At 44.7% G+C, this 27,589-nt stretch overlaps 1 protein-coding gene across 3 annotated transcripts in view; it reads right to left on the reverse strand.

Moving 5' to 3' along the window:
• Cemip (cell migration inducing hyaluronidase 1) overlaps positions 1–27,589 on the reverse strand; it is a 169,188-nt gene that overhangs the window by 67,482 nt on the left and 74,117 nt on the right. Inside the window, exons 3-9 of one of the 3 annotated variants that reach the window (XM_058577597.1) lie at positions 13,235–13,846; positions 10,940–11,061; positions 8,941–9,090; positions 8,329–8,467; positions 7,194–7,430; positions 3,245–3,424; positions 305–375 (exon numbers count right to left, since the gene is read on the reverse strand). In XM_058577597.1, the coding sequence (XP_058433580.1) occupies positions 305–375; positions 3,245–3,424; positions 7,194–7,430; positions 8,329–8,467; positions 8,941–9,090; positions 10,940–11,045 (883 nt within the window). In that variant the 5' untranslated portion in view covers positions 11,046–11,061; positions 13,235–13,846. The remainder of the gene's footprint in view (positions 1–304; positions 376–3,244; positions 3,425–7,193; positions 7,431–8,328; positions 8,468–8,940; positions 9,091–10,939; positions 11,062–13,234; positions 13,847–27,589) is intronic. The other 2 variants (XM_046438539.2, XM_046438531.2) reach the window with 2 other exon arrangements.

Below are 27,589 nucleotides of genomic sequence, written 5' to 3' on the forward strand. Positions count from 1 at the left end.
TCTTTTTAGCTCAAAATATTACCCCTGCTGGTTCCATCCCAGTTCTTTTGTTTTCTACGCCATGTCTATGTTCTATCATAAGCCAATGATGACATCTTAGAAAATAAAAAACATTATGGTTGAACTTCAATCAACACAGGCCTTTGTCACTTCCATGTAACACAGTCAAGTGGCTGGACACTCAACAAGGTGTTGGCAGATAGTCAGCCATGCTCTGAGGGAAGTGAGTCCTTCAGAAAGAACCAAAGCCTCTTGGTCAGAGAGACACAAGAGGGTACTAGTCCTCTCGCCAACCACTTATTACCATGATATTCAATATGGTCTTCAACTGAAGAAGAGGGATTTCCTTTCACAGTGAGAAAACTCCAAGGGTGTCTGAAACAAAAACACACAAAAAATAAACTTCTCCAGAATTGGGAGCAGAACAGAAACAGCCCCAAGTGTCAGAGCCTCCCTCCCTGTTGCTGAGGGGCTTCCCTCTTCCAGGGAAACAGGAGTCTTTCTTTATAAGCAATTGCCTGAACTTCCTCAATGCCTGGCTAGGCCAGTGTCTGCTTGTTGTGAGTCTCTTCAACTCCCTGCTGGCAGTAGATGGGTATGAATCACAAATCAACAAACAGGCCAACAGACCAACCGTCCCACCCGCCAAGCTCAATTACATCCTGAAGCAAGTGCTGTGGTTCGCTTAGGAAGCGTGATCCAAGAGAGGAAGGCTATTTCTCTCATATTCATCTCCCCTAAGAATTGAGCTCGAGGAAAATGCCACAGGCTAATGTGACTGACCACCCTGGCCACACATTTTGGGACTTGGAGAGGGACCAAATGTCTCTTACTCGTAATGGGAAGGGAAAGGAGAAAAAGAAGGTTTATGATTTGGGGAAATTGTACGCTATCTCTCCTCCACAAAAACAAGCACTGTAGAAGCAGGGAGGTTTTCTTACCCATTTTTGTGTTCACCATCATGCCTAATGTAGTGATGGGGTTTGGAAGACTTTTTAGGATAAGTTGCCCCCAAAATATGGCACCTTGGCATGTTCAACATTAAGGTGAAGAAATTGAGAAATGGCAGGAATGACTCCCTGACTTTTCCTGCCCTTCCCCCCTATAGCAGGTGACAAACCTCTGTGTGAGGGGTGCCCTCCATATGCCTGAAGAAAGGAGCATCCTCATCTATAAAGCAGAGGAACGCCAAGAAGAATCCTAATAGAAAGACCTTGCTCAGCTTCCCCTTGGTTCTCTACTCTGAGCTGATAACCTTTGTCTTATCTCAGTTTCCTGGACTCTTCATCAAACCTAGCATAAAAACACTCCAGTTGAACTGTTTCTTCTGGTCTTCATTTCCTTTAGAAGGAAATGTAAAATTTATTATATGAAAGACATTTGTATGCTGTTCTCTTGTTAACCAGTTTTTTTTAAGGGGCTCCACCAAGATTTTAGAAAGGTAAGAGGAAAGAAATTTCTCCTCCTACAGTAGCCTCTCCCTTACTATGACATAGCAATAGATTTAGGTGTTGAATAGCTTTTGTTATTTGTGTTTGGATTGCTTATCTTGGAAAGTAAGTCATTATTCAATGTTGTTTAATTGAGGTTGAGGGTTCAACTACATCCACCCTTTTGCTTCAATCTTTCAATGGCTCCCATTGCATTTGGGACAAAAACCAAGCTCCTTATCACAGAGCCAAAGATCCTTCTGTGCCTTCCCCTACCTTTTTTCCTCAGCCCTCACTAGCTCACATACAGTGCAGCGGCCTGGACTCCTCCACTTCTTTGGAAGAGCCTCTCTAGCTGTTAGTTTGCCTGTGGGGCACCTGCTTGGCCTCCTCTTACCTGTAAATCTGCACTGAACTAACTTCTCTATCCTCTTGTTCTCAAGCCCTATCACCATTTCCCATTCACCTCTGCCTTCTCTTCAGAGCTTAGCACACCTGGTCTAACCTACTGCCTCCCACCAGTTTCTGTTCAATAACCATTTCCTAAATTAGCGAACAAAGGAAGGGTCCAAGTCTCAGTGCTTCTACTGATTTTAAATGCTTTGATCTTATCACTAAAAGTATGTGTTCATACAAATGAGGGGTATATATGTAATTCTTGCTTTCCTGTCTCCTTTGCCCATGTGACTGGACATGATAAAACATGGCAGGACTCATCCTTCCCATGGTTTCTGTTTCTAAGGTCAGAATAGTAGCTTACATTTATCAAGTGCTTATTCTATACCGGGCAAATATTTTGTTAATATTATCACATGTACTTCTCCCAGCAAGTCTTCTAAGAATTCCTGAGATATCCCATTTTACAGAGGAACCATGCAAAGAGAAGATGAATGAGTCACTTTCCTGTAGTCACACCTCATAGGAGGTGCAACCCAGACTTCAATCCAGGCCACCCAATGCCAGACCTTGGGCCCTGAGCCATTAGAATCTTATGCTGAGGCTCTGCTAAGTAACCAGCCATTTTTGGTTCTATTTCCTACTATAAATTAATAAATTGTCCTCTTGGTTTATAAAACAATGGAATGGAAATGCGTGTAGTGTTTGCTAACAAAGGAGTCTCACAGCGCCAAGAATCACTGTCATCTTTGGCTACATGAGTTTCCTGCTTGAGTTTCCCTTCCAGAAGGAGCAGCCCCAGGGCTGTTAGACAATGCACCCTGGAACCTGGAGCACCCCTCCCTTGCCCAGGGAATCTCTGTCCAGCTAGAAAAATTGCTGAGCTCTGAGAAGAAAAGATTCTGGCCCACCCCTGATTTCACCCTAGATCTGAGGAGCTAGAGGGTGGAGCACTGCAGTCTCCAAATAACCCTGGGACAGATAACCCCTTTTCCTTGGGTGTTTGGCTGGGCAGAGATACTTTGCATAATCTCTAAAAACTGTCTGCCAATCCCCAAGGTAAAATATGAATCTTTTGCTAAAGAAAGGGAAAATGAAAGTCAACTGCACCACCAAGGCATGGCTCTTATGCTCAGTAGACATTCTAATATTTTGTAAGTGGCTGACTGAATGAATGAGTTCATGAAAATCAAAGACTTTTGTATTTTTACAGTGGACTATGCTTGTAAGAAAAACCAGGTTCCCCTTAAGAACAATCCCTGAATATGTCCAGTGCAGATGGACAATGTCCCTGAATCCTCCAAGGTGGATTGTGTGGTGTATCCCTGAGAGCACAAGAAAGGAAAGGTTAATTCTTGGTGGGATGGGGGTGCTTCAGTGTTCTGGTGTTTGGAGGAGGTGGAAGTGATGGGAAGTACCTGAATCCCAGGTGTAGGAAATGTTTGCTGCCCAGTTTGGTCATCGCCTTCCGGGCCATGTCATCCAGGTTTCGAGACCCTTCATCATTCACTGCAACAGAAAGGATCCTGCCATCGGGCACTGCATTCAAATACTGGACCAGACGTTCACTCTCTTTCTTGGATCTGTAGGTATCAAATCTATAAAAGGCAGAGAGAAAGAATTTGAATAGTCGTCACAGCAATCAAAAGAAGAGAGACCTATACAGCATTTCATATGCCATCCAAAGATCCCACAGGTTGGGATTTGTAAACAATGAAGCCTTTTCCTTTAAAGAGCAAGTAAAGCTGGGCATGGTGATGCATTCCTGTAACCCCCGTAACTGTGGAGGCTGAGGCAGGAGGATCACAAGTTCAAAGCCAGCCTCAGCAATTTAGTGAGGCCCTAAGCCACTTAGCAAGACCCTGTTCCAGAGCACAAAAAAATTTTAAAAAGGGCTGGGGATGTATATCAGTGGTAGAGCATCCCTGGGTCCAATCTTCAGTACTGCAAAAATAAAGTTCAGGTAAATTTAGTTCTTTTGCATACCATAAGGTGATATCCAAGAATCATATGATTCTAATCATATGATCATTCATTGGATAAAATATCAAAGAAATGTCTATAGTAGTGTGGACCTTGAGCCCTGGGACTTTCAGAAGGTCATACACTTAGGGTCCAGATCTTTAATGTTCCCCTTTCATGACAGAGGTAGCAGTTCATGCCTCTTGCAGAGCCTAGTGTTAGGAGATAGCTCAGACTCCACAAGCATCAGGGATTTCTCTCTCTGATCCAGACTGAAACAACTCCTCCAAAATTCTTGCAAATGACCTGGAGACTACCCCAAATCTTGTACCTACAGAAGCTTAACACATGCTAGAATCATAAAGGGGTCATCTCTGGTTTTGACAATAGAGAGTAACAGTGATATAAACTTTAACTGTTTCAGATATTGTTTCATTCTCCTTTTTCCTGTATCCTTTCTAAAAAAATTATTTTACTTCATTCTGGTAAAACCCTTGCCATGAAATTATCCTTTTAACAAGGTTTTAAGTGTTACAATACAATATCATTGACTATAGGTACAGTATTATACAACTGATCATTACTAACTACATTGTTTTGTTTTGTTGAGATGGTATAATGATCTTGCTATATTGTCCTGGTTGGTCTTGAACTCATGAACTCAAGCAATCCTCACTTCAGCCATCTGAGTATCTGAAACAATAGGCTCATACCACCAACCCCCGCTAAGAGTCAGTCATCTCAAAGTTAATGAAGACAATCTGTTGTCATACACATGAAGTATCCATGAAATACAGATTTTTTTAAAAAATGTACACCACTGGTGAAAAGAATTTACAAAGGAAATACAACTTAGTAACAATCCCAACTCACATAAGTATGAAGATTTTGTGCAATTACAATGGAAGGAATTTGTCTTGGAACTTAAAAACAAAATAGCTCTAAAATGAATCTAGAAAAATAAGCCAGTGTGAATAGCTAAGGAGACTTCGAAAAAGTAAAGCAGTGGTGGTGCAAATGGTAGCAAAAGAGGTGGTCCTGAGTCACCAAACTTACCTTCAGCTATTTTGTATAACCTGGCTCAACTCTGCCTCATCCTCTAGTCCCCACTGCCCTTCCCCCAGGGTCATCTACTGCAGGGAGAGCCCTTTGCAGAGACTAGGACCATACGCCCTTTCTTGTCTTCACTCACTCAGTTCTGTTTGTTTTATACCTAATCAAATTCTTACTACCTTTCAGGAACCAAGGTACCAACATAGGTTCCTGCTCCTTGAAGTAGCCTTTTCAGGTGACTTTGGTCTGCATTTGTGTGTGTGTGTGTGTGTGTACTCATACATTCAGCTATCAGATCCGGGAGGTCTCCAACATACTTCAAGCACAGGAGATTTGGGGCAGGCAGGCATTCTTCTCTTTGTAACCTCCTAGAAGCTCTCCAGATAAGTTCTTATTATATAGTTCAATAATGAATTTAATTGAAAGTTAGATTGCTATCTGTAATGATACTCCACTTAAAGAGATTGTCTTCCCCTGATGAAGGCGGAAGCCCTTAGAAATACTTTGTGTCAATTGTGAGTATCCCAGGTTTACCTGCAGGCTGCTCAGCCAGGGCAAAGGCAGATGACTGTCCCCAGGGAGCCATGGAGATAACTCAGTGAGTGGTTAAGAGTTTGAATCCCAGCTCCAATCTTCGCCAACCTGTGACTCTAAGCAAACTGAGCCTCACCAGAGTCTCATCATCTCATCTGCATAATGTGGGTAATAACAGAACCCATCTCAGAGTTTTTTTGGGGGGGAGGGAGTGGCTTAACCACTATGCCTGGTTAAGCCACATCCCCAGTCTTTTTTATTTTTTATTTTGAGTCACAGCCTTGCTAAGTTGCTGAGGCTGGTTTTGAACTTGCAATCTTCATGCCTCAGCTTCCTGAGTTGCTGGGATTACAGATGTGCACCACTGTGCACAGCTCATCACAGAATTTCTATAAAGATAAATATTAAAGTATATAGAGCAGTGAAGTGCTGAACACAGTATTTTCACAGAGCAAGTCCAATGATTACATGGTCACTAATATTCACCAGGGGATGAGTTCCAGTTATTCCATGTGTACCAGTGAGCACTATGGTTCTTGCCAGACCTGCTGCTGTCCCACAACTGGTCCCTGCTGCCTTCACTGCCACTCACAGTCCTGTTCCTGATGAGCCCTAAGTCTCCCCTAGCAGCACCAAGGATAACTCTGCTTGTCCACCTCAGCTGTGTCCTTCCCTCTGAGTGCCAGGCGAAGCCTCTGCAGGGCCATCATGAGAGTCCCAGGGAGGCTGAGGGCAGGCTAGCTTACCCTAGAGCTGGGAAAGAGAGTGAGGGGAGAGGGCCAGAGACTGCCATTCTGCCTTCCAAATCCCTCTCAAGTTCATCCACCCCATCTCTGTTGCTTCCACCAGAGTCCTTCATGTCTGGCCTAGACCACTATAGAAGCTTCCTAACCACCTCTGTGTTTATTTTTGCCCTCCACCATCAATCCATGTTCTGCATAGTCACCAGAACATTCTTTTAAACATGATCCTTTCCTTCTTAAAGGCTTCAGTGGTTTTGTATCCCACTGAGAATAAAACCCACCCCGTCACTGTGGCCTGCAATGTCCTATACCTGCCCCTTCACATCCAAACCTCTGGTACTGCTTGCAATTCTTCCTTCTCTCACTGCACATCACCCCTCTGGTTGGCTTTTTGGCTTCTGAAGTCATCATGCCTTTTGCACCTCTGGCCCTTTGTACTTGGTGCTCTCTGTCTTCACCACTTTCCCCATGCATCCTCCCCCTACAGCTCCCAACTCAACTGCTGTTTCCTTACACTGGCTCTCTCTGACCACCCTACCCAAGTATCCTTCCCCAGTAACTCTTTACTATTTCCCTATGACTTTTTTCTCCCATTGTCAATTAACACAATCTGAAATTAGAGTTTCAGGCACGTGTGTGTGTGTGTGTGTGTGTTCCTATTAAACTTGTTCCTATTAAACTCAGCTACATTAAGCAAATGCCTGGGAAGGACATACTTTTTTTTTTTTTTTTTTTTTTTTTTGTACCAGGAATTGAACCCAGGGGCACTTAACCTCTGAGCCACATCCCCAGTCCTTTTATTTTTTATTTAGAGACAGGGTCTCAATAAGTTGCTAAGGCTGGCTTTGAACTTGTGGTTCTCCTACCTCAGCCTCCCGAGCCACTGGGATTATAGGTGTGTGCCACCGTGCCTGGCTGACATAACTCTTGAGAGCAGAGTTCTTTGACTCTGTTCTTTGACTGCTATACATCCACTTCCAGAGCAGCAAATGGCCAGGGCACATGCTCAACACACGTGTGCTGAATACATGTGTTAAGTGTTTAGTGTTAAGTGTTAAGTGAAGGCCAATCTTACCTGTCAGAATGGACAACCGTGCCTGATTTGGAGTCGATGACATGAACAATAACTCCACGGTGGCCCCAGCTCCTTTCAAAAAAATAGCCTCCCTCTTCCATGCCACCCGGGTGAAGCGTCTTGTTCAGAAATGTCCAGGAGAGTTTTTTCTGTCCATGCAATTCAAGGGTGCCTCCTTTACCGACTCCAAGGTACTTCAGGCCATAGTAAGGGTCTGGCTGAACACCTTCATCAGCCCTACAGGAGAAAAGCTTTCCAGAGTTGCAGACTCATATCTTTACTAGATGCTGAACCCACAGAGGACCACCACTGCTTCCAGGATCACAACATGGCACCATAGAGCAAGCCATGCTTTTAATGATCTCATGGGGTTAGTAATACAGCTGTAGCAACCTGACCTTCTTCTCCTTTTATTTCTTTTGAACAGGGGAATGAACCCGGGGGTGCTCTACCACTGAGCTACATCCCCAGCTCTATTTATTTATTTAATTTGAGGCAGGATCTCACTAAGTTGCCCAGGCTGGCCTTGAACTTTCAATTCTTCTTCTTCAGCCTCCCTGGTCACTGGGATTACAGGAGTGTACCACCATGCCTGGATGCAACCTGATTTTCAAAGCCAGACAAATAGGAAACCCAAAAGGCCAACAGAAATGCTTATAAGTTTACATTTTGCCACTTCTTTTTAGTTCTAAGTGTTTCATATTTTAATCTATATAGACCACCTGGGCCTGGACTGCATACCCTGGCATATTCCCAGTTATCACTAAGAACTCTCAATTGCTTAAAGAGGGGGCATAATCAGGGGCAAACATCACATGATATTTCCCTCTATCTTGTCCATCATAACTTATTAAATAAGTTGTAAGAGCTTCCCTAAACCGTGACAAGGTTAGAAGGCAGTTGAAAGGCTGGTGGGACTTCTGTGACACATGGACAGCCTTCAGGCCATGATAAGTAAAATGCCACATGGGCTTTTCCAGTTCACACACTTTGCCATGTCTATCTTGCTCACAGTTAGGATCTGGCAAGACAGAACATTTCTTGTCTCATTCTCTTGCCTACCTCTCTCCTTTAGAAAGTCTCCCTCCCATCAGATACAAGAATAACATTTGACCCCTAAGATGGATCTTCCCACCTTCCATATAACACGATGCTGAAATTGCCCTGAAAAGGGCAGAGGGCACTCCCAACATGCAGTTCTCCTCCATTGTCAATCAGGATGTGTCGGGTGCGCAAAACAATGGGTTCATCATGGTCTTTAATGACTAGCTTGCCTAAAGAGGTAGGAACAGGGTAAGGACACCAGTGTTAAAGAGTAAGGTCACAGTAGAGCCAAGGGCAAAATCCCTAAGTCCCCCATCTAATTTAGGCAGTCAAAAGGTAAATTTTCCAAACACTCCTGTGTTAGCTGCCTTGCAAGTAATTTTACACTGCTTTGCAGTATGTAAATAATGCCTTCCCATTATTTACTGCATCACTGCATGCCCTACATTCAATGACAGTTAAAATAAGTATTATTCAGAGCACCAATAAGGAAGTCCTTCCTCATATACCCCTTATTACTAAGATTGGTCTTTTAACAAGCCCTTCTTAAGTGTTCAGAGTTAATGGTGATCGGAAAAAACAAACAACAAAATAAACCCAGATGCTCCAACATAAACCCAAGGCATGTAGCACTGTTCTGTCCATCTACAGTCTTCACAACCTGCAAAGGCTCAGGGGTTGTGGAGGGGAGAGACTGACTTACCTCCCTCTGAAATGTCAATGGAATGGAATGTGGCAGAAGAAGTGAGCAGCAGCATCCTGCCCTGGCCAATGTGTACATGGTGGTCCTGGTCATGGCCAGGGTTCCAGGGCTGCAGCTCAGGGTTCTTGTCAGGGCACTCTGCTGGCACTGCTAAAGAGAAAAAGATGTCACTGCTCCCATGCACCAGCATCATCAAGCAAGGATTAACACAGGCCATAAGTGGCTTGTGCATCTTCATGGTCTTGTCTCCTCTTCATTAGAGCTAAAAGCAAGATCCCAGAGATCAGAGAGATGCCCTGATCTAGGAGAAAGAAACCCTGAAGTCTGGTCCCATGTCTTTCATTAGTTCATCATGTGTGTGTAATCAAGTCACTTAGTTTTTCTGGGTTTAGATTACCCCTTCACGATGAAGGGTAGACCAGATGGCTACCCAGGACATTCCAAAATCTAAAGTTGCGCAATAATTTATCCAGATTTCTTAAATTCCAAACATTCTGTCCTCTGGAAAGCAGTGTTTAAAGAGTTAACAAAACTCTTCCCCTCCCCACCCCCACTATTTATTTATTTATTTATTGCATGAAAATTTGACCTTTTGTTAATTTTCTAGCTCTGTTCCCCTGGAAACATGAGAAAGATGGTACTCCATAAACCATGTTACCAAGCAACACTTCTTCAACAAAATTGTCCCCTGTTTGGTAAATGACCTTTAAACTAGAAGGAACTGTAAATATTTTATTTTGATGCCTGGTGGAGATGTTGGGCTTTAGGTTTCCCTGTCATGTCTTGTAATTGAAACATGCCTTACAGGACCTCTGAGATTGATGTCTATGAAATTTTCTATAAAAGAAACCTGATGTTACAAAATCAGGATGTCTCACACTGTCCAGTGACAGTCTTATTTCTTCCCATCAGAGCTATCACTTTAGGAACCAAAGAAGACAGTTTATGGAAGGCCAGGTGGTCTATTGACAAGACTACCATGGAAGAGAAACACCTGTTTATTTGTGTGCATGCAGTGCAGTCCACATATTCCACAATCCTGCTTCTTCTTTTACTGTCCAAATGTATTTTTTTTGGTAGCAGTGCATATTAAACTCAGGATGCTGTAACACTAAACTACATCCCCAGTCCTTTTTTAAATTTTGAGACAGGGTTTTACTAAGTTGCCCAGGCTATCCTGGAACTTGAGATCCTCCTGCCTCAGCCTCCTGAGATGCTGGGATTACAGGTATGCACCACCTGTGCTCTAAACTCCTATTTGAAATTTTGAAATTGTCCTCTATCTCTCATATCTTCAGCCTTACATTTGCTTTATTCAATTTCTATTTCTACAGCCCAAGTGAACTTAACCTACATTTCTGGATTTTAACTCAAAACCACTTAGAGGAAAAAGTTGAAGATATTGAGCTAGAAAAATAAATGTGGTCCTTGCTCAGAGCATCAGAGCTGAAAAGCACTTTAATATACCACATCCTATGACACAAACAGGAAGGGGACACTGAGTTCAGGTGGTCCAGACAGAGGTGGAAAACTGCATCTCAGATGTGTGATTTTTTTTTCTTGGCCCCTACAGTGATTTTTAAAATTTGAATTAATGATTCTGATTTCTCATGGAATTCAGAATATCTTGCAACAATTAATCCACCTTCCTATGTGGTAGCAATTGGCAGAACTGAAGAGAGGGTGTCTTAGAGGAGTCTCCACCCACTCAGGTGACCACAGTCCCCACCCAGCCAGCTTCATTCCTTTATGTCAGATGTCTGGCTCCTGCAGACACTGAGTTTGCAACCCCTGATTCTTGACCAACCCCATCATTTTGTGGATGATGAAAGCCCAAGATGAGACTTGCCTGGGATCAAGGAGTTTAATAAGGATGGGCCAGAGCCCAGCCACCCTGACCCCACCCCTACAATCCCTTCTCCCATTCCTCCCCTAAAGAGAAGAACTGACTTCCATGTCCATGCTAAAATGTGAAGGCCCAGGTGCTTCAGTGGCTTACCTGTGGATGTGACCCCAGGGAAGTGAACCAGGATGAGCCAGCTGACGGTCAGCACAGCCCTGAAGTTCAAGGCCTTGAAGGAATCCAGTCTTCTGGCAGCTCCCATCCCAGCAGGGTGTTCCCTGAAATGGAAACACACAGAAGTCTGTTGTGTGACTTAGGCAATTTGGAAACAATAGGCAGAGCAGACACAGAGACAGATAAAGCCACATGCACACATAAAGACTGGGACAGGGTAGTGCTAGGATGGGCACACTCTGGCAGTCCCAGAGTCCTCACCAGCAGCTTTTTCGGATGCCAGGACTCAGGGCTGAGCAGATTGGGGCATGCAAACCCTTCCATGGTCCTACCTGTGTCCTGTAGCTCAGGGGCTGAGTGATGGATGAAATTTTATCCTTGGCACTCAAGCTCCCTCCCTTGTAAAATGAAGCTTTTTTTCTTAAGAAATAGAGAACAAAAACACTCCCAGTGAACATGAGCTGAAAATTTCATGCCACCAACTTTTTGTGTGATCTTGGTGATTTATTTAACTTCTCTGGGTCTTGGATTTCTCATCTGCAAAAATGAGGATGTAGACTAGCTGATTTCTAACCTTTCCATTATCAGTCTATGCTTCTAAAGCTAGTCTTACAAGATAATATTGGAAATCTAGGTACAGATACCTACAGGTTACCTTCCTCAGTAACAAAACCCCTGATTTTTGTCTAGGTACATGTCCACCTAGAATAAAGATTGCATTCCTTAGTCTCTCCTGCATTAGTTGTGGTCTTGGAATTAAGTTCTGCCAATACAGCAGAAGTACTGTAGATTTTAGCAAATGTGCTTAACAGAAGATCAAGAAGACTGTTTTGCTTCCTTCCTCTTTCTTGTTAGCTAGAATATAGATATGATGGCTGTATCTTTTGCAGCTCTACTGGGCCACATAATAGAAGTCATATATGAGAACACCAAGTAAATAGAAAAAAACCTAGGCCCTGTCCCTGTGTCAAACAAAAATAGCCCTCAGTGATGGATTTACTTTTATGCTGAGAGAGAATTAAACTTCTATTTGATTAAGATTTCATTGTATAAAAGACATTGTTATTTTTTCCTTCTACTCACATACACTAAGTGAACCTAGGTAAATCTCAAAACAGGAGTTAAAAAAATAAAAAGATACACAACTTCCCTTTCAGAGTGTGATGTCCCTCAGAAAAAATTACATATTTTTTGCTTTGGGAATGGCCAGCTCTGGCTTCTATTCCACCTCCTCAATTCCTTTACTGAGTATAACTACAGTTGGGCCCAGAAACAGATATTCATTCTCCCACACTGAGAAATCTATCTCACTCAACACAGTCTCCTCCCTTCAAACCCATTGAGCCACAAATCTGATTGCCCCTGACCTTCCAGTTCAGAGTGAAGGCCTTTGTGTGAGCTCAGTGAGTTGGGACAGGCAAGACTCTGAAATGAGCACACTGGGCCCTCTGCCTGGTCCCTCCCACACAGGTGTGCCTGGGGAGGTCAGGAGAGGGAGAAGCAATACTCTCAGAATCAATGCCGCCGTATCCCCTTAATGGGCACTCTGCCTGACTCAGGCCCCATCTATAGAGAACAACAGGGCCCATTCTGCGTTTCAGCCAGATCACAGAGGTCTCGCATCACAGCCTCTGGGAATGGCGCTTTTCCCATGGCCCCCAAAGGAGAGTGCTTGCTTTTATGCTGTTAGCAATAGAAAGGAGAGGACACCAAGGACAGGAGTGTTTCATGGTCCTCAGCCAGAGCTCTACTGTCAGATCTCAGTCTAGAAAAACCAAGGGTAGTTTGTGGTTGGCTGTCAAAGAGCTTCACACCACACAGTCCTCCCCCAAGGGAGCCCAGACTTCTAGGCCACAGGCCCACATCTTCACTTGGTGGAGGAATCTGGGTGGGGGCAGCTTGAATGGGGGCATGCCTCCAGCCTGGACTTGCCAGCAACCCTCATCAACACACTTTCTTGGGGCCGCAGACTCCCATGCACAGACTGGGAAATCTGATGACGTTAAAGGTCTAACATCTTCTGATTGTGTCACAGGTCATTTCAAAGATGAAATCAAACTCACTTTCTGGATGAATAATTCTACTTGGAGGAAAAAAGGGGCTCAAAGCCCCTTTTTCTAACACTAGTAAGAGAGCCCTTCTGCCCCATCTCTGGGCCAGCTTCTGAGCCACAGGAGGCAGAGGAACCCTCTTGTCCAAAGAGCCACCCAGATATTGTTGAGTGAGTGGTCATCTGCACTTTTCTGCCATGGGTGGCTTCTGGCACCTAGCACATACAATTTGAGAAATGCTCTGTGAATCCTCAAAGGCTCCCAGATTTCTCTTGGGAATTGTTCTCCAAGGGAGGGCAGCTTTCTCAAATGGCTTCTACAAGCTTTCTGGCAGCAAGAGTTAGGATTCGTCTTCTCACTGGTAAGATGGCCTTGAAACAGGTCCCAGTTGTTGAAGGCCTTGGAAAAGCACACAGTGTAATAACACTAGAAGTCTCTCCAGGAAGCCGTGGGCTGCAGACTGGCTGGTCACTGCCCTGGCAAGGTTGGACAGCTGCTCAGAGATCAGGTCACACTGGCCTGAGCTGGCCTGTCCCTTGAAGACTCTAGTGAACTCCTTTAGCAAAGCTGGTGTGAAAGAAAATAGACACCACTTTCTGAAAGCCAACTGTAGGCCAACCCCACAAATCTTCACTATTATAAGCCCAAATTTTTCAAAAGCTCAATATCCCCAAGTCTTGTGCTTGACAGGCCTTCCAGGGCTGCGGAGCCGTGGGAGCATAAAACGCTTGGTGCATGTCCCTCCTCTTCCTGCTGCCAGGAGTCCCAGGTGCCTGAGTCTCTGCACTTTCTTCCAGTAGCCTCAGCCACAGCTGCCTTGCAGTTTAGGGTTTGTGACCTGCAGAGCCAGAGGAGATGGGGAAGAGAAGCAGAGATTTAGAAGAACCTCCAGAAAAACTTGTGCAACAGCATTCATATCAGCACATCCCAGTCCTGCTTATACATATAATTATAATGCAATAATTAATAATAATAGTAGTAGTAGTAGTAGTAGAAAGGAGACCAGTAGAGTAGAGCAAAGGTATCAGGAAAGGGAGAGGGGGAGGAAAGAAAAGGTGCTGGGGAATGAGAATGATCAAATTATGTTACATGCTTGTGTGAATATAGCATAATGAATCCCAGTATTACATATAATTATAATGCACCAATAAAAAAATAAAAAGCACACCCTGGGGCACTGAGTCTTGAGGGATGAGAATGTCTGTCGTGAAGGGGGCTGCAGCAGCCAGTGCTTTCTGCAGGATTTGCATGAAAGAAAGGGAGGAGGGGCAGGGGAAAGGGTCAGATGAAACTGTGAGGCAAGAGGTGAGCAGAGGCCTGCAGAGTCATCTGGAGGCTCAGGTTTGTTTCCTGGGATGAGAGAGCACAGTAACAGCCATGCTTCTCCCTGAAAAACATGCATGAAGGTGATTCTCACTTTAGGCAAACGTAGGCACAGCTCAGCTTAGAGACTGGCGTGGGGGGCCAGAGTCTTAAATCCCAACCATGAGGCTTTCCTTGGGAAATCCACATGACCACTTGGGCTTCACTTTCTTACATATGTAAAACTGGAATTAAATTCTATAATTATCGGGAGAATGTTTTTTAAATGCTCCATATGAAGATCATGTAGCACTGGGTCCAAGCTATGGTCAGTGCTCAAGCAGTACAAGCTCCTGGTATCCAGGACACTCAGGGGCATAGGAGAAGAGTCTGAGAGATTTGTATCTGAAAACCCAAGATTGATTTCAAACTCATCTGCTATGTGACTTTATGCAGTTCCCTCAAATTCTCTGTGTCTCATCTTCTCATTGCTAAAATGAAGACAATTATGCTCATAATAAAGAGTTTTTGTTGTGAGTGTCAACTGAAATGTGCTAGCTCAAAAAAAAAATATCATTCATATATGCCTGGCCTCTGGATTACATGCAGTGGGAAGTATCAGGGGGATACTAACACACCTCACAAACAAAGATAGCATCCTTGAGTAAATTAGTTGATCTTTCTGAAGCTCACATGTTTGTCACCTGCAATGATGATGATAAGAACTGAAACAAAATAATCTAAGCAGTGTCAGCACTGCTGTACTCACTTTGGGAAGCGAGGGGAGTGGTACCAGGAATTGAACACAAGAGCACTTTATCACTGAGCTACATTCCCAGTCTTTCTTATTTTTTATTTTGAGACAGGGTCTTGCCAAGTTTCTGAAGCTGGCCTCAAACTTGCAATCCCCCTGCCTTGTCTTCCCAAGTAGCTGGGATTGTAGGCATGCATCACCACCCTTCCTGTCTACTCAGTCTTTTTTTTTTTTTTTTTTTTTTTTGTACCAGGGATTTAATTCAGGGGCACTCTACCGCAGAGCCACATCCCCAGCCCTATTTTGTATTTTATTTAGAGACAGGTTCTCAATGAGTTGCTTAGCCCCTTAATTTTGCTGAGGCTGGCTTTGAACTCACAATCATCCTAACTCAGCCTCCCAAGCTGCTGGGATTACAGGCGTGCACCACCAGGCCCAGCCTGTCAACTCACAGCAATCTTCTGGGCTGACTGTTATTATCATCACTAGTTTTGGATAGGGAAACTGAGGCACAAAGTATATGACTTGGTCAAGGTCATGCAGTTAATAAATGGCAAAGTCCAAATCTTGCTCTTCAGAAATTGAGTTCCTCCTCTTCTCCTCCTTCCTTCTCCTCCTCCTCCTCCTCCTCTTCTTCCTTCCTCCTTCTCCTCCTCCTGCTCCTCTTCCTCCTCTTCTTTGTCTTCTTCATACTGGGGATTTAACCCAGGAGCACTCTACCACTGTGCTACACACCAGCCTTTTTTATTTTTATTTTGAGACAGAGGCTTTGCCAAGTTGTCCATGCTAGTCTCAAACTTGTTTCCCCCTGCCTCAGCCTCCTGATGGGATTATAGCAACACACCTCTGAGTTAGGCCAGAAATTGAGCTTCTAATTCCTAAGGATTACATTATTTGCAATATAAACTTGGGCTGCCTGAATACAGGAGTTGGTTGGAATACCTATGAGAGGCCATCCAACCACGTGCTTACTCTAGTGTGCACACACATCTTCTGGAGAGCTGGCTAAGTGCAGATTCTGATTCTGTAGGTCTGGGCTGGGCCTTAGGCTCTGCTGAGGGTCACAGAGCTAGTACATGGCTCCATCAAGATTTGGCCCACCCAGGTGGTCTGGCCTCTGTAAATGGGCACAATAACCCCACACTCACCTGCCTCTTATCCTCACATACTAAGAACAGCAAATGTGGGATACAAGTCATTTTTCTTCCCCTTGAAGACAAGATAGTGATCCTGAAATCAGCTGGGGTTGTGCTGGGGGAAAGGTGAGAAGAAATCTCCCTCCAGTTCTCTTGTGGTCAGGGAGTCCTTGGTGACCTCCAGTTTTCATTAGATAAAGATTTCTCTGTCCCTTTAAATCTATGCCATATTTCCTGATAGGCCCAGTGGGGCTGATGTGGGCCAGGTCACCTGCACAGGACAACTATGGTCCCATTCTGGGTATCCAATAAGTCTATCCCAGTGGCCACTGGAAAAACTGGAAGGCAGAGTCCAGAGATCTCATTCCTCCAGTACAAAAAGCTCCTCTGACAGATGGCGAAGCAAAAATCCTTCTCTAACATGCACTAGAGGACCACCAAGCTCCTCTCCTAAATCAGGTAATGAATAGCCATCTCCTTAGCCTGTCATTTGCTCCTTCTAAGGCCCAGCTTTTCTCTAGCAGAGAAATATATATCTCTGGTCAGCTGGGCTTAAAGTAGCACCCCCAGGAAGAAGTAGGTGCCAGGGAAAGACAACCTGAGCACCCTTCTGGACCATAGGCAGACAGTTCTTTGGGGAAGCTCTTATAGCCTTGAGATCCTTCCCATCTGCCCTTTCTGAAAGGAGTCACCATTGATAGGACATGTGAAGCTTCTGTACCAAGGACCCAAGGAAACGGACCCCACCCTGCTCCTCAGAAGATGTAAGTGGAAGACCCTCTGCCTCTGCAAACTGGAGTATATCTTCCAGACTGCTTCCTGGAGCTCACTTTCTTCTGAAAGCACACCTACACTTCTTTCTCCGTGGCAAAGAACAAAACCCCCAGAGATGTTCTAAAGCCTTATCTCTTCCCCAGAAATCATGCTTTTAATTCCTAAAGATAAAATAATTTGCAATTTAGACTCAAGATTCACAGAATGTAAAAGCTGATAGGGATACGACACTTATTACAGCCAGCACAACAATCACTTGGGGAAGTTGGAAAATGCAGTTTTTCATGAAGCAGGTCTGAGGTGGGACATGATCTGCCTCACCTTTTTCTGCACCTCTAAGACACTCCCACATTTCAATTGGCAGAGAACTAATCCAGTCCTGTTTTTCCTTATTTTACCTTATAGGCAAACCAAGGCCCATAGGGTGATCAGAAGCAAGTTAATGGAATCTGAACCCATATCTGGTAGTGGTTCACTTTCTGACCCCAAATTATGGGCATATGTGTTGTCTTCTCAGTTACCCTTCTTGCATGGGAAGAAGGAAGCGAGAGGAGAAACTCGGTCCATGCATTCCTGCCTCTGTTTCAATTGAGGTACCACCTAAGTCAGAGTTTGAATAGTAAACTCATATCTCAGGTACCCTCATTTATCTTCCCCTCAAAATACACCTCTTTTAATATGGGAAATTCCCACTGGGGGGCCACCTGCAGAGCCAAGAAGAGCAATACAGCTGTTCCATGTGATAACAGCAGTTCCCCACGGGTACTTGCCCCATGCCCACGCATATGAGAAGGAATCCTGTCTGATCCTGCTGTGCCATCAACTTCAAATTCCTTATCACACCACCCAATCAGCCACAGCTTCAAAGCTTTTGCCAACTGCAGCTGTGAAAAATACCCCTCTGAAGCTGTTCTTCTCTCCCATTCACTTAACACCCTGATCTTGGCACTCCCATGAGCAGGCATTGTGCTGGTTCTGGAGGAAAACGGAGGTAAGACCCCAGTTGTCAAAGATCCCCAGTCCCATCACCCTAGGTAGGCAACAGGCCCTGAAATTTAAATGATGAGCATAACTCATCCAGCAAACCAGATGCTGCCTAGGAAGAGCCGACTCTTAAATACTCACTTAAGGTTAAGCCCAGGAATAAATAACTTAGCCACCTGACATCCCTAACTTTCTTTTTGTTTATAGATGTGTGGCCAATACAGTAGCCACTAGTCACACGCTATGCAAACTTATTTAAAATGAAATAAAATTTAAAATCCAATTCTGCGTAGCACTAGGTACATTTTAAGTGCTCCACAGCCATGGGTGGCTAGTGGCTGCCATATTGGGTAGCAGATCTAGAACATTTCCTTCATTGTGGAAACTGCTATTGATCAACTCTGGTGTAGAGCCTCAGTGCTTGGTGGTTTTGAAGATGCAAACTAGAGTTACAAAACATTTCAGAGCAATGGTCCTCGTGGAAGTATCCTGGACCAGCAGTGTCGGCACCAGATTACAGACTTTCAGCCCTATTCCTGACCTACCAAACTGCTAAATCAGAGATCTTAGTGATGGGACCCAGCAGTCTGCTTTAACAAATCCTCCAAATGAGTCCTATGTGGGCTTAAGTTTGAAAACCACTAGTTCAGAGTGTTAATTCAGCTCAAAAGAGATACTTGTTAACCACCAACCTCATGAATATTTAATAGTGTGTTAACTAAGCACCAAGAATCACAAAATAGATTCCAATTTAAATCTCAGATCTGCCACTTCAGAGCTGTGTGCAAACTTGGCCAATCGTGTAATAACTTAAGCCTCAGTTTTCTCACCTTTAAGATGGAGGCTGATACAAGGTGCCTAGAAAGCTGTTGGATGGACACAAAGTGACTGTCTCGAATAACACTCCATAAATGTTAATGTATCACCATCAACCAGATCTGGCTTGCCTGATGTCAGCCTAACTTCCTACATGGAATTCAAGATGGATCTTTCACTAAGAAGTTGGCAACACTGTACCCTCAGTAAGAATCACAGCTAAACAAGAGGTGCTTTTCAATAGCTTATCACAAATGGTTATATGCAGGAAACCCGCCACTACCCATAGGGCAATATGTCTATAGACTAGAAAAAAATACACCAAAAAAAATTTGACTGCTTGGGGCTTAGCTGAGTTCCACTTCTGCCCCTGCCATGCTAGGCTCTGGGCACAGGCTTTTCCTGGATAATGAACTAATGATGTGGGACCAGGTGAGAGGGTCCTTCCTCCTTGGTTTCTTGAGGGTGGGGGCATGGGAGGAGGTCATTCCTGCTCTGCAACTAGGCTAAGCTCATTCCTTTTTTCCTGGTGGACATTGCTTGTCCCTCACATTCAAGCAAAGCAGAGCTCCCAAAAGATGAAATGTGACCTTATCAATTCACCCCAGCATTAAATAAGCAAACTTCTGGGGGATTTCATGGATGGAGACCTACCCGCAGGGTAAGGGGACTACTAAGAAGGCAGTGAAGGGAACATCTGCCTGGTCCCCATCGGTTGCACTAACTTGCTCCTGGCTCCCAGAGGACTTACTCACCTCTGCTCTTACCTCCTTGACTTCATGGTTCTTTCCCTTCAGCTTCACCCTCCTGGCTACCACTTTCAACCTTTTGAAACTCATCATCTGCTTTAAGATTCCATTTCTACCTCTCCTGAGGAGCTCTTCCTGGCCCTAAGGTCTCTACCAGTTGCTTCTTCCTCTACGCCCACAGCTTATTGATCTTTGTCCACAGACCTTAGCTCAACAGCTTGGCACACAAAGGTCATCTAGTTGACACTGAACATCCAACCAGTTTGTCAAATCAGTGCTGAACGGACAAATGACTTGGTTAATTGCCCACTCTGCACCTTGAACTCTTTGTTCAGTGTTCTCTATAAAAACATGTATATATATATATATATATATATATATATATATATATATATATATATATATATATATATTAGAACCTAATGGTACTTAGCTACATCCTCAGCCCTTCTTTCAAACTTTGAGACAGGGTCTTTCCAAATTGCTGAGGCTGGCCTTGAACTTGTGATCCTCTGGTCTCAGCCTCCATAGTCATTGGGCTTACAGGTGTGTGCCACCATGCCCAGCTAGGCATATTTTGAAGTAGAAATTGGATATTTAAAATAAAAAATTTAAAATTATAACTAATTTTTGAAGAGTCATTTAAACCTTCCCCTCGATTAAAGAAAAGAATATTTTTCCTCTTTTGTCCCTAAAGCATCAAGAAACAAGAGGAGAAGTCATATGCTTCCTCTCCAGACTTTCTAATTCCAAGATCAGCCTGCCTCCATTACCGTCTGGGGTGACTGGAGGCTGCAGCAAGGAAAGGCCTCAGCCTCTCCCACCAACCTCAGCATGCCAGCACTCTAGAGAGGGTGCCATACAGTTTAAGGAAAACCTGAGCACACCAGTGAGCCCTCCTGTTAGTCCCCAAATACTAGATGCCTGACACCTCTAAGATTAATTTGCTCACATAGGTAGTCTTATCTCTTACAGGTTCCTCATTTGCTCAAGGGATTTCTGAGCCTCTCCAGGTGTGCCTACTGAGCCTCCCCAGGGGGCCCTACACACATCCTATTCCTACTCTTACCACAAATCACAGCCTCTCATCACACCGTGTCTGCTGCTTGGGGCTTAGCTGAGTTCCACTTCTGCCCCTGCCACTCACTTTGATAGGAAGCGTGGGGGAGGTCTCCACCAGGGGAGCTGCCTTCTACCTCACTTGAAAGCTCCCACATGCACTGACAAGGACAGTCTGCACTCAGGTACATATTCCACTGCCTGGGGACATGATTCTCAAGGTATTAGAGAAGCTAGTGCAGAGGTGTTTTCAATGTGCACAGGTCTGTGTACTATACACTGCTAGAGTCACTGGGCCACTCTCTGCCCTAAACCACTCAATGCCATCCCTTCAGTCCCAGCATTGTGTCTGCATGGCCACAATGAGCTTCTTCCCATTATGAGACTCCTCTCGGGAGCCACAATGTCCTCCCTGAATGGGGGCATCTTTCTGGCCTTCCCACCCCATCAGATGGACATATACACAGTGAACTTCATATGACAAGAGAATGGAAATTCCGCAGCCCACGCTCCTTAACCCCTTATAAGCCAGTAGATGGAGGAGGTATTTGAGGATAGCAGCTGTCACCTGACTTCAAAGATGAGTTACCCTCTATCCCAACTCTGTCTTCCCCAAGTGTCATCCACAGAAGTTTACAAGGCTTCTTTTCCTGGCATCCTGGGCAAATGCGGTATGGCCGGATCCGATAATGCCAAGAGCAGCTGGATCACAGAGTTCAGAGACCTCAAAAGAAAGGTAAGCCTCTCCGGAGACTCTGAGTCAGAACTTGGAGCTGCCCAAGTCCAATCGCTGTGCTTCACATCTTCCCAGCTGGTTATGTGCACTTTACTGGCACGGGAAGTGATTGTAGCAATAAACACTTCATCAATTGTATTTTTTAACTGAAAATACTAGCCTCAGCAGCTGGCTTGGCATGCCTCCTGGGCTGAAGTTCCCCTGTGCATGCCCACTTGTTTCTGAGGTTAGAGAAAGATTTCTGCCAAGTGTCCCTAGCCCTGTCCCCGTCACCTCCTACCAGGCTCACTGGAGTTATTCTGAGAGTCCTTTCCAACTAATTCTCCCCACTGAGGGAGAGGACTCATAGCTCCAAAGAGCTTTATTTCAAGGAGGGTGAAATAAACGAGAGCGAGGGCCCTGGGAAAATGCTACAGCATGCCAAGGATCAGCACGGATGATTAGGGCACATGGTCAGCTCAAGAAGGACCCTCAGTGCAAAGCTAAGGAGTTTGGACTTTCTCCTGAAAGTGTAGGGGCAACTGGCAGACAGGAGGAGCTGGGGAAGTAGTTGATTCATGCTTTACAAAGATACCATGGGCAGGGATAGGGAGGAGGGATGGAAGTACAGTCTGCAGGCTTCTGTTGGGCTTCAATGAATACTGGTTCTTGGTGATTGCCACATGGTGGTTCTAGGCCTGGGATCCATCCAAAAAAAAAAAAAAAAAACTCAGGAAAAGACCCTACCCTGGGTCAAGATAGAGCTTACTTGTCTAGCTGGAGTTGAGGTTAGCTGGGGAGACAGAACAAGAACCAAATATGTAAATGCATCCTGTGGGCATGTGATGGTGTTAGAGCCATGGACAAAAACCAAGTAGATGGAGGGAGAACTGCTACCTTAGACTGGTGATCAGGAGAGTGCTGATAAGGTGACATCTAAGCAAAGACCTGAAGGGGTGAGGGGGTGCCATAGGAACATCTAGGCAGAGAGAAGGGTATGAAGGGAGCAGAGATGGGGCTGGACTAAGAGTTGAGGTAAAAAGACAGAGGTCAAGTAGGGAAAAAGGAAGGTGGGGGTGATAAGTACTGAGCTCCCAGGGGCTATACCTGGTCAGGGCAAGGTGGATGCAGGAAAGAAAAGGAAGGATTTAAGGCAGGACATATTATAGAAATAATGCCTTTTATGGTGGTGGAGGCCCACTTTGGTTTCGTGCTTCATTGGTTACTAGCAGGGGAGGCTGGCACACCTCACCGGCTGCCACTGTCTGCAGCAATGCCTGGTGGCTTGGATGAACTGTCCATCAAGTGCAAGTCCAGTTCTCCCTCATTCCACACTGACACCTAGTCCTTTTGGAGTGATGCCTCCAGGTATGGTAAGTACAGGATCATGGACCCCCAGGGCCTCCGCTTACAACCATGCAGATAGTCCAGTGCCCAGAGGGAAGAGAGGTGAGGTGACAGAGTCCAAGAAGGCTGACCTCCAGCTGAGCCAGACACAGGCACACAACTGGGAGTGAAGGATGTTCTTGGAACCACAGGCCCTGAGAAACATCAGCTATTGTTACAGTGGCTCTGTGTGTGTTTCTGTCCTACATGTTTAAACTATTTTTGTGTGATATGGTATAGTTGTAAAGCTCCCATTTTCCCAACTAAAGGAAGGAAGAGGTTGGGCACCAGAGAGATTCACCCCAAAGCCTCTGAAGGCAGATGACGCAAATAATCTGGAAAGACCCAGGAGTGAGTGTGTGTGAGCGTGTGTGTGTGTGTGTGTGTGTGTGTGTGTGTGTGTGTGAGAGAGAGAGAGAGAGAGAGAGAGAAAGATTATTTTGCAGAGTTGAGAGAAGAATGCCAGGATGCAGATCACAACCTCTGGGTATGGATGGGACCCAGCACTGTGCATTTGACACCTGCCGGACAACCTGGATGCTTCTAAAGCAGGTAGAGCCCTGCAGAAGCACAGTGAAAGTTTCCTTCTTTACAACAACTAAAGGGGAAAAACAAAAAAAAACAACTCTTATTTCCCCGCTCCACTACATCAACACCTCTGGCCACCAAATGTGTGGGGATCTTCATATCAAACAATTCTCCAATTCTCTATGTATACCAACTGGTGTCCTACAATTTGATTCAGCTCTGAGACTGTCTACAATCCTAACCCCACAAGTGTGAAGATCTGTTTTTAGACTCAGAATAGGTTTACTGTAGCATTCTGGCATGTGACTGTGAACTAGTGACCTAGTTCCCTTTGAACTAGAAATGAGGGCCACATGGGACCAAAGGCCTCGGAGCCCAGAGAAGTCTTATTTCAGTGAGGACAGTAAGAGAGACAGGGCAGGTTGAGCATGATGTGACAGCAAAATGCCTCCTACTCTTAGAGCCAGGGGGCTTCAGGAGAAGGCAAGGTCATTGAATTTGAACCAGCCGTAAAAACTGGTGGAAGAGTGTACTATATTTGATACAAATGAGGCAGAAGAGAACTGGGTGGGGGCAGAACAAGGAGGATCCCAGGAAGGACACCAGGCTGTGGACCTTTGGAGCCTAAGGTGGGTGTTTGTGGCTTCTACTTTCCTGCTTCTATTTCCTCTTCCTACATTCAACATCCTGCTTTTCCCATGTAGTTCAAATAGGCTCACCCACCCCAGCTGGGCTCCCAAGGGACACAAGTGACTCATCTGGCCAATGAATAGATCCACCTCCCAGGTTGCTGTTATTGGTTCAGAGATTATCACATGATCCAAAATTTAAAAGGGGCATTGGGCTGGCATTATTGGGAAAGCAGTTTTCATCATGGAATTGCTGGGGCCATCTGTACCTCTGTATTAAGAGAGAATGAAGCTGAGAATCAAGCTTGTTCAGAGGAATGCAGAGCCTATAGATGGAGATAGACCATATGTGGACACCCAGATCCAACTATGCCTGAAGCTAATACAGTCGTTGGAGTTTTCAATTACATGAGCCAGTAAAATTCCTTTTTTGTTTCAGCCAATTTGAGTTATGTTTTTGATATTTACTATGGAAATAATTTTGACTAATAAGGAGCCAAAAGGGGAGATCAAGATGAAAGTTAATTCCTTATAAGTCTTTTTGCTCTCATAAAATGCACATTTGATCAATGAGGCCTCATATTATTCTGTGTATGTGGGTGTGAACCCAGGAGTCTTTACTACACCTCCAGCCCTTTTTTATTTTTTACTTTGAGACAGTCTCTCAGTAAGTTATTGAGATTGGACTCAAAGTTTCAATTCTCCTGCCTCAGCCTCCCAAGTAGCTGGGACTACTGTGCCTCAACAGCCAATTCTCATATTTCTTTACAGAGAAAAAAAAAGACTTCCTTTTCCTGATTATAACACATCCCCTAAACAAGCACAACCCTAGGAAAGGTGAACCACATCAGAAAGAATCAAAATTATTACTATTGCAAGGTATCCTCCTGCAGGATTCTGCAAGCACCATCCAATGGCCTACTCCCCATCCTCACCCCATCCTGTCCTTCACAAACTAACCAGTGTGTGTCCTGATACATTTTTGCTTAAAACCCTCCAATGTCTTCCACTGCATCCTTTGCAACCCTGCATGGGCTGGCCCACTTGAGCCTCATCCCACACATTCTCCACTCCCACCATGTTGACCCCAGGGTCATCTCTTGTGCTATTCTTACAACCTGGGGGAATGCTTTCACCATCCCTCCCTCCTTGAGGGCTCAGTTTCAATTCCTCTTCTTAGCCTTTTCCTCTACCCATCTGAAGACCATCCTTCTCTTTCAATACCTTTCCTGGTATCTGGATTGCTTTCTAACGTTTGACATAGTTTACAGTCTTATATTAATGTGTGAGTCTGCTTATGATGCTTCATGAGGGGATGGATTGTGGGCCCTGGTAGCACTGCTCATTGTGAGGTCCAGGGACCAGAAGCATCTACAACACCTGCAAGTTGTTCAAAATGAGGGATCTTGGCCCAGGCCACTGAGAGGCAATCCCCAGTGCTTGATGTGCTCACTGAGGTTTGCAAACTTTAACTTCTAAGGGATATCACTCTGCTCCAGGGCACCTTCTGACCTAAACTTTCCTCTGTAAGAGGAGACAAAGCTACTGGCTTGTGTGCATCTCTTTCCATTCCCGTTTCCCTCCCTCAGCAACATTAGCATTAGCCAAGAGGGCTGCTGGACACATGTTGAAGGACATGGGCCATGAAAAGTCCCTCAAAGAGCCAGGGGCTCCAGAGGGCTTACGTGAGAGCCCTGAGGCAGGCGTGCAGCCCACGAGGGAGCCCCTCAGGTTGGGACACAACAAGAGGCCAATTTTCTGGCACCTGCTGTGTCTGGAAGCCGGGCTGGAATGTCATGAGGCAGGGCCTGGCAGCAGTTCAGAGCGCACAGCCTTCCTCCCAGGCTCCTGTTCTCAGGCTCACACAAACCCAGGAAGGGCAGAGACAGGGAGTGTTTGCACAGCAGATAGGCTTTCTCCACTCCTCCCTCTGCCCGGCTGGAGTAGGGGCAAAAGAGCAGCTTGATTTGGGTTCAAGTTTGGGCCGGAGTCCTCTTTGATCTGAGAGACTTGTCTTTCCTGGGTTATTTATTTGTAGAAACCCCTTTGGTTTCCTACCACTTCAAATATACCTACAGGAAGCTATGGCAGGTGAAGTTCTAACGCAGAGGACTGTTTTACTGCCCTGGGTGCCATGGGCTCATTGTGTTACCTGGATCCCCACACACACAGGTGTGACTCACAGCCCTGACACTATGGAACAAAAGCCATGTTGTGTGGAAGAAAATGAACTTTCCCAAAGCTGAAGGAATGAGCACTAGAAACAAAGCAAGGGGCCTCTGGGCCTCAACTTTCTCTCATGAAGCAAGACCCATGGAAATGCATATTTTAACGTTTGCTCGGGGCCACAAGAGCTATGGCCTTGTCACCACTATGGAAGCTGGTGACTTTGTAGAAGTTGCCCTCCCAGTCCTGAGCTCTGGGGCCCCTGGCTGGCCACTAGGGGACCCCAGGCTCCACATAATTGCTTCTCCCACCAATTCAACATTTTCCTATGAAAACATTCACACACACACACAGCCAGGTTTTAAGAATTCTACAGTGAATACTAACATACCCACAACCTCCCTGGTACCAGTAACATTTTGCTGTATTTGTTTTCTCACATATCTGTCCATCTCTCCATCACTCTATCCACCCAGAAATCAATCTTATTTTTTCAGATGCATTTCAAAGCACATTGAAAACACCAATACATTTCCCCCTGGATGTTTCAGCATGTATATATTGTTACCTAGAGTTCAACATTCATTTGAAGTTTTATATCTTTTAAGGTAAAATTTGCATGTAAGAAAACACACAAACCTGAATTATACTTTTGTCAACAAAAGTTTTGCCAAACATGCACGTCTGTATGTGGTCTTTGGTATGAGGTTTCTTTCACTTAGCATGTTTCTGAGATGCATCCGTGTTGTTGCATGTTCATTTCTTAAAAATGCTAAGTAGTATCCAATTGTGTGAATATACTATATTACACAATTGCTTTAATGTTACTGTTCTAGGCCACACAAAACAGGATTGCTGAATAAAAAAGGTATAACTTTATCATGAAAACATAGCCACATGAAGCAATGTTGCCACTCTTTTTCACAAACCTGACAAGATGCTGTGAAAGCACATGTACTGGGTTCAAATACTAGTTCCGTTACTTACCAATTCTGTGAAATTGTGAAAGTCCTGATATAGTAGACTCTGTGATCCATGGGGGATACATTCCACATGCCCCTATGGATGGCTAACACCATGCACAGCACTAACATAAATCACATTCGAGGGAGCTCTGAGACCATTATTATTAAGTAAATGAAGGGTCACCTGAATGCAACTACTGCAGTACCATTTAATATTTTTGTACTGTGATTGACTATGGATAATGAAAATGAAACTATAGATAAAGAGGGGAACTTCTGTACCTCTCTGTTCTCCAGCTTCCTCATCTGAAAGATGCGGGTGATAACAGAGTGTCCCAAAATGACTATTGTGAGCAATAGTGAGGTAAATTGGAAGCAATTGGCGGGTCACCTGGCATATAGTAAATGTTCAACAAATGTCACCATATGTTGATAAAGGGAAGTTTTGACCTTTAAAAGACCCAGCAGCCTGTGCCACCTAGTGACTCTTGAGACTCTGGGAAATTTCCATAGGCTCCTTGTAAAACAGGAATGCTTCATAATATTTTATAATATTATCTTGTAAATTTATTTTTCCTCTTCCTGTTTTTCCTCTCTTCCTCCCACTACCTCTCTTCA

The sequence above is a fragment of the Marmota monax genome, unplaced genomic scaffold (assembly GCF_021218885.2).
Source record: "Marmota monax isolate L192 unplaced genomic scaffold, Marmota_monax_Labrador192_F-V1.1 WCK01_AAM20220418_F8-fsc00005, whole genome shotgun sequence".
Taxonomy (NCBI): domain Eukaryota; kingdom Metazoa; phylum Chordata; class Mammalia; order Rodentia; family Sciuridae; genus Marmota; species Marmota monax.